The following is a 10,842-nucleotide window of genomic DNA, read 5'->3' on the forward strand; positions in this document are numbered from 1 at the left end:
ATAATGCTAAGTTAAATAACACAAGGATTAAAATAAAAAATTAGCCAGGGACTAAAATTGCCGTTTATAATTAATAATATATAAAAGCTGAAGTAAGAGAGATGTAGATTTATGATAATTTAATTCATGAAACTGCAACTTTAACAGTCTTCGCCTTAGATGGTGGAGGCATCTTTTCAACTACAACAGTTAACACCCCATTCTCGCATTTGGCAGTAATAGCAGAAACATTGCAGTAATCGGGCAGCTTGAACTTCCTCATCAGTTTGAGGGGTGGATTCCTCTCCAACCTCACGTACTTGCATCCCTCTTCTTCACTCTCCTCGCGCTTCCTCTTCCCGTTGCTTCGTATCACCAGCGTCTTCTCATCTTCCACACTCACCTGTAATACATTTCAATCAATCAAACAAAAAATGTAATTATGAAGACAAAATTGAAGATGTTACCGACCTGTATGTCAGATTTGGATAAACCAGGAACATCCATATAAAAAATGTACTCTTTTGGGGTATCCAGAATGTCCACGGGAATGGTACCCCTACTCTCATTTGACCTAGAAGGACTCACAAGCCTCTCAATGGATTCTGGAAAGAGAAGTTGGCTCACTACATCCACAACAGAGCTCATTTTCAAGATTGTTTGCAGCTTACTGGATCATCAAGAGTGCTAAAAATCCTCGACGAAAAGGCTTATTTAAATTGGGGAAAATGGTCTCTGCTGAAAGATACTTCTAGTACGTTCTTGCTCTTTCCTATTTTGACACGAAGCATCTAGAACATTTACGAACCGGCCAGACGTACAGACATTTGGCGCACCCTTATCTCCAGGAAAAACTCAAAATAATCCTTAAATGTTTGGACTTAAATTTAAAGTCATTCTCAATAATTTTAAGACATTAACTCGATCTTAATAATTTCTTTTTTAATTTGTTAAAAATAATATTTATAAAAAAATATTTAACGATGGCAGGAGTATAACTTAAGGGTTGTGGCTCAATCCATAGTCATCTCTAAACATGTATTTCAAAGTTAGTCGTATTAATATTTGCTCCAAAGTCAAAATAAAAATAAAATTATTGAAAGATCATGATTAAATACAATTTTTCATAGATACATATCTATTAAATTTTAAATATTCTTAATTATAATTTCTAACTTCGTCACTAATTAACTCTCCTTTCACGAGTCAAGAGACGCTCGTTGAACATCTTGATTTGTCCCATGTATCAAGGTATCTAAATTTTGAAAACCTACTTTATATATTTATGATATTTCTTGTCCTTTTAGAAAAATCAGTATAGTTGACCTATTTTTTTGGAGTGACATCATGAAAAATGCTAATATTTCAAAATGGCCATCGTTTTGACAAGTTGCAGTTGTATCAGCTTAATTAAATCGAGGTGAAATTATTGGAGGGAAGAAGAATCTGTTTTTTTTTCTCAATTATGACCGACGGATTTATAATACTCCCGAGTTGATGGCAGTTTAATGACATAAGAAAATAATTCAATGGGTAGATCATAATTTTCATATAATAATTATCATAATTAATACTTATACTGATTGATGTATGGTTTTAAGTTTCGAAAAACATTATAAAAAAATAAATAATTAATATAAAAGTAAAATATAAACTTTTTTGTTTATATATTTTTTTCCATATCTATACATTTGTAAAATGATCAAAGCAAAAACCATCCAAAGTTTTAAAATATTACACCAACATGTAAATATAGATTACAATCCATCTCAGCAGGGAATAATAATCATAATAATATACAAAGTTCTTCTGTGAATACAGAGGATTGAATCATAAATACTACTACATAACATGTACGTACTTTGATTTGACACCGCATAATAACGGTTAATCCGATGCCCTGATTTTTGGAGTAACTCGATTGCTCCCACCAGCACAAGTAGTGGCATTAAACATACGTTCCTCAAAAGCATTAGTCTCATAAGGAATTCTCAAAATACCTTGATTGTGAAATCCATATTCTTCAGCGGATCGTGACAACATCTCCAAAAATTCAGCATCGTAGAGAGCCGTTGTGTGTACCATAAATCGTTTCGATTCATTAAGGTTTACTCCAACGGCAACAGGAACATAACCTCTAGGTGTCATAACGGCAGCTCCACTGAGTTTTAGCCGCTTCCCAACCATTCCGATCCCAATCAGCTTGCTCAATTTGCTTGCTTTAACGCCCATCAAGTATTCGGAATCAACTGGTTCGATTAATTCAGATCACTTTCTCGTGTTGTTAGTATAACTTCGTACCAGGCCGTGCAAAGTGCCAGTACCTTGTGGGCTTCATTATATTAGGTAAAGGACTAATGACGTTTTAGCTGTAGGGATAACGACACTAATTAATTACATTATTGGCTGGGTAATTAAATTATCAGATTATTGTAGTCGCAACTAGATAGAATTATGGGAACAAACGGAATGCCGTAAACACAAAATTGATGTATCAGTACTGTATTTACTCCAAAGTCTAGTATAGAACCAATTACATAACATTTACTATGACGACGTCCATGTTGATAGTATTATCATTTCGACAAATACTTTTCATCTTTTATTTTTTAAATAGTATCTTCTGAACAATATTTTATTTTTATTACGTCTAGCTTACGTACCTTGTTATGTTTATCTTTTCTGAATAAGACATCTCAACATCTTCGTTTTCTTTATATTTCTGGATGTAGTAAGTGTTTTGGACTACCCGATCGAGCTCCACACATAATGCTGGATGAGGAACAAACCGGTTATTTAAATGATGATATTTAAGTGTAACATTTTATATTCTAACACATCGACTTATTTGTTAATAATCAGGCTCTAAATTTAATTATCATACATATTTTGATTCAAAAAATTACAAAAAACAAAATTAGACAAGAAATTATTGGATTCTATCAAATTCAGGTGTTAGTCGCCGTCATGGTAAGATGCCCATGTGAAAAGCATTTTACCCATTTGTATTTTCATTTTCATAAAATAAATTGTTCTTTTTTGTAAAAAAAAAATGTTCTCATAGTCATGTACTGATCTAAGTTAGACTCTTGAAAATTGATGTACAATGTTTCAGATTGCTATTTGATTTATATCAATATGCTATGTTTTATATTGCTTTCTATAGATATTTTGGATGCGAGTGTAATATTGAAAAAGAAATTATAAGCCATCTTATGTGTGCGGTTAAGAAATTTGGTTGATTAATTAGATTCCAACTGTGCTCGTTGAGGATGCCAGCCGGCTTATGATTTCCTAAACGACCATAGCTGACTTAAATTCATAAAACATTTAAATATCAAATAATAAAAAATAGAAAAGTATAAATAATATAATAGGCAAATATTCCCTATAATTTTAGATTTTGTTTAGATCGTATTTATACCGGTTGGTGCATAGTGAGAATATAACTTAAATTAATACAATATCCTCAACTTTGAATATTTGAAACCTCTAATTTATTATTGTCATGTTGACAAGTCACGTCAGTTAATCAGTAACCAGTGATCGATGCTCAAATGGGCCCGGCCTCGATATTACATAAGTATAAGTGAAATAATTCTATATTCCGTTTAATTCATATTATATATTTCTTTTCATTCTTTATTACTAGTTCATTTTTGAATTCACATGCCTGTAGACCGACAAAAAGAGTACTCTATACTCTTACCAATTTAATGCAATTTTTGGTGATGTAAAAATTGACTTCTTCAAATGAAGATAAATTTGAAACATAACATAATTTCTTAATTAGATAAGAAATCAATTATTCTGGACTCAATTTAAAAACTAAAGATATTATATAATAACGACGGGAGGGAGCATGTAGTTCATCGTAGGGATATCAAAATTCATAAATATATAAACACTTAGATACTGTAATACTCCATAAAACATATATTAGTTAATTATCTAACACAGCTATATTTAAATTAATTACGAGTTGCAACTTAATTTTAGTTGTAATTGTGTCACTTATACATACAAATGTATATATGCACACAAAATTAGTCTCTCTCTACTCTTTGCCCTCTCTACTCCCTCTCCCTGTTACATATACACAATTATGTGACAGTTATACATATACAGTTCGTCTCTGTCCACTCTCTACTCCCTCTCTCAATCTGTTCGCCAAATATACAAATACATATGTACACCAGTTACATATATACACAATTCATTTCTCTCCACTCTCTGCCCTCTCTTACTCGTCGCTCTCCTCCCTCTCCCAATATTACTCGTCTCTCTCCTTCCTCTAACATATAATTACGAATTGTAATTAGCAAACTATAGTTATGAAGCATAATTAAATTATTTTTGAGAGTTTATATACGAAAATTTCCCCTATCGGAGGGTCTAAAAATTAGGCCCGGAATATGGTGTCCTTAGACATTGTAATGTGTTATATATATCACGGGCTCAAAGAAGTCCAAATCCATCTCTAATCTAAGGAGGATGAGTCATGCTGCAAGTGTAAGCCCAAATTCATTTTAAACAAGTCCAAATAGAGGGCCTGAATGTTGAGGAATTGAGGTAACAATATTAATACATAGCCATGTTAAGTATGCATAATCAAGACTTCCTCTTATCAAACCTTTTATTGTAATTAAGTGTAATACACTAGTAATATGTATATCATTAGGATATACTCTTCTAGTTTCCCGGGTACCTCTTCCACTACTATCACACAATTTGTCGAGCTTGTCAATTGATGCAAAACAATCCTAAGACACTTTTTGTGAACTAGATTTATGTAAAAAATAAATAAATGAAAATTATAGATGCTTATTGGAAAATTCTAGAAAAGATTGGCATTGCATGGTACTTGTTAATTAGGAACGATATTTATGAGAATACTAGAGCCTGTGGCTGAAATCGAAACGCAGGTCGATTTTTGTAGAAAAAAACCTTTGGACCACACGTAGAAACCAACAATTTTTTTCCTTCACTGAGCACAAAGAAGAGGCTAGAGCATCACTGCTTTCCAAAATATATTTATCAAGATCAAATATGGCCAAAAGGAGCCTTTTCATATTGTCGGATAAATTATGCCCCATCTAGTGAATGCTTTCAATCAATTTCAATTTATGTCTCATATTTAATTAGACACAAATTTTAATTTTAAAAATTAAAGTGGTTATTGAAAAAAAGTTTATAGCCAATTTTCGTCGTTGTTTAAGCATATTTGAAAAAATATACATGTCTGCTCTTACAATAAAAGTTTGACAAATTGCATGCTTTTCAAGCAAGTTATATCTGATTCTAGTCTATAAAAAATTTGTGATGACGCATCAAATATAAATGAAGTCTTACGTTTTTATCGTAATTTATACGTGATAATCTGATATGGTACGCAGCTAATCCACGTTGAATATGGTGAATATAAAGTCATATACGTTTGCCATATCATAATATGCATTACACAAATAATTCTTATATAATTAAACAAGGCAATATTAAGATGAAATCATGTCGTACGTGCAAATTGCGTTACACATGCAAGGTGTCTGGAGTGTGCAATGAATTCCGCTTCTAGTCTTCTCACTTGTCCTTATCCAAGTTTTATTTATATCGATCGATCGTCTTTTATCCAGAGTCATAAACATAAATTATTAATGTGTTATTTGCGTCTCTAATCTAGAACACTGTTCTCTCCTACTTGCCTGCCTTTATGAATTTTCCAGAAGCCCAAGTTGCAACTTTATTAAATACAACTTGCAATGGCTCAGTTGGAACGCCGTTGCCCAATTTGCAATAAGTGGGTCCTTACCTTTTTGGTGTAGGTCCCACTTGCCCACACAATTATAAAAAACAAACGTTTCTCATCCTTAAAACACTTTTAATTAATTAATAATAATAATATGCGAAAAGGGCGAGAGATCAAAGAAGCTTCTGGATACAATAACTCACAAATATCTCGTACCGTCACTGAATCTAAGCCGTTCATCCCTAATCTAAGGGACTTCCGTAGTTGGGAGGAAAGCCCAGCCAATGTATTAATGGAAGGCCCGTTTCTGGAGACTTCTTTTGAGGGAGGGTTGTTCATCTCTCTACTCTATCTCTCTAGAGTTTTAAATTCTTTGAACAAAGAAAAAAAAATCTAATCACTTTTTGTATTAAAGTTTGCTGGAGATTTGTATTTAATTTGTCGACAAGACAGGAAAAATTCTGGGGTGTTAAGTTTTTCTTGATCGTTTTTTGGTGGTATTGAAGTTATGGAAGACAAAAGCAATGATTATTATGCAGTTTTGGGGTTGAAGAAGGAATGCACTGACACAGAACTTAGGAATGCCTATAAGAAGCTTGCACTGGTCAGAATTTGAAAAAATATTGAATCTTGATCATGAAACAGAGTCATTTTAGCTTAAATTTGTGTTTTTGTATCTATAGAAATGGCACCCAGATCGCTGTTCAGCATCGGGGAATTTGAAGTTTGTAGATGAAGCAAAGAAGCAATTTCAGGCAATTCAAGAAGCATATTCTGGTAATTATTTGGTGTTCTTTTTAGTTAACATAATTGCGCCGTACATATTTAATGATTTGTTCATTGTAATATATTGTCCTGCTAAAGTAAAAATGAACTCTGTGAATTAGAAATGTATTAATACATTCAATTGTTTGCAGTGTTATCGGATGCAAACAAAAAGTTTTTGTACGATGTAGGAGTTTATGACTCTGGTGATGATGACGACGAAAATGTAATAACCCTGTTCTTTTATGTATACTCTCATGTTGAAAGTTCTAAATCATGTCGCAAAATCTACGCTAATACTTGGGTGAGGTTTAATTTTATGACTTCATTGATACACAAGGAATGTTGTGTCATGAGAGTTGTTCCATTTGTTTTTACACACTTTGAGAGCGCCAAGAATGGTGTTCATGTTGAATCTCAAGAAATGGGCTCACTATGAGAATATTTCCAAGTATTAGTGTTAATCAAGTATGGAGTTTTGAAACATTGAAGAAAAAAGTGATCTTTTTTATCCTTTAGGTAAGTCATAGATTCACTGTTACGCCAGGGGATAAGGATATGATTCTACTTTAAGAGAGCTGAACATGGAAGTATTGGTTTCTTCTAATTATGTACCAGTTATTCTATTGTGTCTCCATAAAATTGTTGTGTTTTTGCTTTCCTTGGGCCAGAAGTCTATTGGAACGTCCTCTCGACCTGCCAAGGTAAGGCGTAGGGGTATGGTTTGCACACACTCTACCCTTTGGAGATGCAGACGTCACTTGTGGGACTATATTGAGTGTTATGTTGTTGATTTAATTGAGGATATATAATTAGATCCTGATCTTTGTCCAAAAGACTTGGTTTAACTTGTATGATATTGCTTGAACTGGTACGGATACCACAGTTATTCCTAAAAAAGATAAGTTGTATATTGCATGAGACAAATTTTTTGTACAAATTTTAAAGTGGATTTTCTTGTGCAGGGCATGGGTGATTTCCTGAATGAAATGGCAGCTATGATGAGCCAAAATAAGTCCAATGTAAGTTCTCTTGTTTTCCCTTTTTTATCTTCTTAAATTTTACAATGGAAAGACCCCTCAAAAGGTGAAGGAATTTATGCTTCTATACTGGGTGCTAAGAGTGCCTATATATAAGACGTTTGTTGAACAATACTTGACATCATTTCACTTTCTTGGCTCTGTTAAACTGAAGTAGTCTAGGTGGTGGACCTTAAACACTTGGGCATGTTTTCGCAAATTTGTTTATATTCGGTGAATAAAAATACTACGGTAGTACTTTATTTATAAAATAGAGGTCTCTAAGTGGTGTTCAGATGGTGTTCTTTGAATTGACAGGAAAATCAGGGAGAAGAAACCTTTGAGGAATTGCAGGATATGTTTAATGAAATGTTCAACAGTGATAATGGAACGTTTTCTTCTTCTTCTTCTTCTTCTTCTTCTTGGACTGGAACTCCTTCAATGTGCTCTACTACATCATCTACATCTTCAAGTGAGACTTTTTTAACCTTTCCCAACAAGAGAAGTTCAGGTGAAATGAAGTCGGGTAGTAGTGTAAGAGGCGATTCTTGCCAATTCCAAGGATTTTGTGTAGGGGTTGGTTCCCGTTTCCTTCTGCTAAAACACATTAATGTACTTATCATTTGTGTTGTTACTAATTCAGTTAAAATATTCGCTATTAATACTTGAAGGCAGGTGGAACTTCTGGAAAATGCAATGAAAGAGAACGAAGTTGGAGGAAAAATTCCAAGAGTGGACGGAAGCATTAGGAGGAGAGATGCCAAAATGCAAAAGGTTCTATCATAATTCAACAATTATTTTACCCAAAAGATAGGGAAAATGAAAAGAGCTGCAGCTGCTTAGTCCTGGTTTGATCCAAGTTCTTTTGTGGCTGTTGTTTGTTACTATTTAAGGGATCAAGAGTTGTTGCCAAGGTTCTTTTTCACAGAAATCAGGATCTTCTTGGTCTTGTGAACACAAATGTACTGTAATTCTAGCTGCCCAAGTGTGATTCAAAAGGTTTTCACCAGACATAAATTCTTAGTATTTCATATCTTGAATTCTTTAGCAATTATATTGTATTGCTATTGAATCAAATCATTTAAGCTCGAGCCTTACGATGAAAGGAGAACTATAGTATTATATTTACTTCACTCTAGGCACAGGTGGAATAACAGTGATTAGGTATTTCAAGACAAAACAACGAAAATGATAAAAGAACTACTCCTAAATTGATTTCAATATAACTTGTCTTTGCACCATAAAGTCCATTGTTGGATACAATATAATTTCTTCCAAAATCGATTATATTATCATCCACTTGGCAACCTTTTCTTCAAAAAAAAAAAAGGAGAAAACGTCAATCATGGGTCTCAACTCTCACATACATATAGTAATACTTATGTACAGGTTTCATCTCCTTAGAAGTCTTTCTTCATCTTCTTGCTTTTCTTACTTATTATTATTATTATTATATAGTCATATCCCACTTTGAAAAGAATTTTTTAGGAAAAGAAAATGTAAAAAGGCCAACTAGTGGCCAAAAGGGCAACCCAAATCAACTTGTGTTTTGTTAGTTAAAGGTGAGACTTGAAAAGACAAAGGCAAATTTAATAAAAGTCCAAATTCAATTTGTCAAAAAGTTGAATGAACTTGATTCTGTGTCATGCGGGCCTTTATAATTAGCAACTTGTGCAAGCATATGCTAATAAGAGAAGGCTGCTGGTTATGGTGAAGCGATCTTAATCAAAAAGATAGGTTTGAATTTTATGAATAAAGTTGGCTTTGATAAAAAAAGGAAGTCCTTTATCTTTTTCAATTCGTAAAACAAAATTAATTTTTTTTACCTTTCAACTCGTAAAACAAAACTAATTAAGCGCTAAATCTAATGCTATCAATTAGGAAAACATACACACACACAAAAAAAAAAGGTGCTTCTGCACAACTTGCACTCGTATAGATTATGAGGCTCTAATAATAGCATTAACTTTATTTGTTCTTTTGTGCCCCTGATTACTTTTTTTCAACCGAAGGATTATTAGGTTGTGAGGCGTTTGATGTGAGTAGTATTAGATTAGATGGATGCTATTATGTAATCTAGCAAATGATTGATCCCACTCGTACAACAATTATTTTATTTTTAAATAACTAGTCCAAGTTGGTTTTGTTTAGAACTAATTTATGAGTCATTTAATATTTTTTTATTTCATATTTTTGGTTGAAAAAAATAAATTATTGATTTGTTAGTTGACAACGTGTAAAATCGTGTAACATGTCGTATAGATTTATTTATCTAATGTGTGTCAATAGTAGTATTTTAATTTTTGGTGTTTGTAGGTTAATTAGACTTACCAAATTAATCAATGATTAAATACTGATATTTAATTATCTATTGATGTGATGAAAATTTTGATCATGTGATAATGACTGAGTAGCACAAATTTATTCTATTGATTAATTACATGAACCGAAAAAATAAAAGGATCATGAAGATATATTAAAATGTTATGAAAATTAGAAAGAGGGGATGTAGCTCAAATGGTAGAGCGCTCGCTTTGCATGCGAGAGGCACGGGGTTCGATCCCCCGCATCTCCAATGTTTTTTTTTAATCTGCTTTTGTTGAAATGTTTGATGATTTACTTACTCGTAATTTATTCCATAAATATAGAGTGGTTTATTCATGCTCTTGACTACTCTACTAGGTTCTCATCAACCTCACTATCTGACAAAAATCATATCAACTTCACCATGCTATATATACCTATATCCAAATTCACTTATCCAGTTTTGGCTAATTAAAATTATTCTTTATTTATTGAACTAGGTTCATGACTTCAATACACATTTTATTTCCTTTAGCAAAATCAAAATCCGTGTAAAACATATATAAAAGGTCAAATACATAAGCATATCGCTAAATTTGTTGGGTTTTTTCTCTCAGGTAACTCAACTACGTCATTTTCCTATTGAATCATTCAACCCCCATAATTTGTTCCGTTTAAACAAACATCGATATCTGATGTGGAACCAGGTTTGTGAAGGATATTGATAGAGGATACATATGTTGTTCCACAACTCATTAGTCCAATTGATAGTGAAAATGTTCGAGAATAATTATATTTTACTTAAGTCATTTGAACACATTAGAAAACAAATGAGACTAACACGCTTTGTCTTTATTCATTTAATCAAAATTATTATAATTCGAACACAATTGAAGGCATTTACAATAGAAAAGCAGATCAAAATCAACCAACAGTGTTTTAAAGAAACAAATTATGTGTGGTTCAATGATCAATAGAAAAATGACATAGTTAAGGTACCTGAAGAAAAAAACCCAACAAGTTTAGAAA

The 10,842-nt window shown here is 32.6% G+C and overlaps 3 protein-coding genes and 1 non-coding gene across 4 annotated transcripts; 2 read left to right on the forward strand and 2 right to left on the reverse strand.

The window, feature by feature from the left end:
- Positions 1 to 27: 27 nt before the first annotated feature.
- On the reverse strand, positions 28 to 880 carry LOC101248279 (17.4 kDa class III heat shock protein). Its single transcript, XM_004235486.5, has 2 exons — positions 451 to 880; positions 28 to 382 (listed from the first exon to the last, which is right to left on the reverse strand). Exons 1-2 carry the CDS (start codon positions 625 to 627, stop codon positions 125 to 127), a joined length of 435 nt encoding a protein of 144 aa, XP_004235534.1. The 5' UTR covers positions 628 to 880; the 3' UTR covers positions 28 to 124.
- A 986-nt stretch (positions 881 to 1,866) lies between these two features.
- Positions 1,867 to 2,211, reverse strand: LOC101247997 (auxin-responsive protein SAUR15). The gene has a single exon (XM_004235485.5). It carries the CDS (start codon positions 2,209 to 2,211, stop codon positions 1,867 to 1,869), a length of 345 nt encoding a protein of 114 aa, XP_004235533.1.
- A 3,637-nt stretch (positions 2,212 to 5,848) lies between these two features.
- Positions 5,849 to 8,526, forward strand: LOC101247706 (uncharacterized). Its single transcript, XM_010320157.4, has 6 exons — positions 5,849 to 6,329; positions 6,409 to 6,502; positions 6,643 to 6,716; positions 7,456 to 7,512; positions 7,828 to 8,085; positions 8,181 to 8,526. Exons 1-6 carry the CDS (start codon positions 6,234 to 6,236, stop codon positions 8,256 to 8,258), a joined length of 657 nt encoding a protein of 218 aa, XP_010318459.1. The 5' UTR covers positions 5,849 to 6,233; the 3' UTR covers positions 8,259 to 8,526.
- A 1,485-nt stretch (positions 8,527 to 10,011) lies between these two features.
- On the forward strand, positions 10,012 to 10,084 carry TRNAA-UGC (transfer RNA alanine (anticodon UGC)). Its single transcript has one exon. It is a non-coding gene; the product is annotated as a tRNA-Ala (tRNA).
- Positions 10,085 to 10,842: the final 758 nt, after the last annotated feature.

This window comes from Solanum lycopersicum, chromosome 3 (assembly GCF_036512215.1).
Source record: "Solanum lycopersicum chromosome 3, SLM_r2.1".
NCBI lineage: Eukaryota > Viridiplantae > Streptophyta > Magnoliopsida > Solanales > Solanaceae > Solanum > Solanum lycopersicum.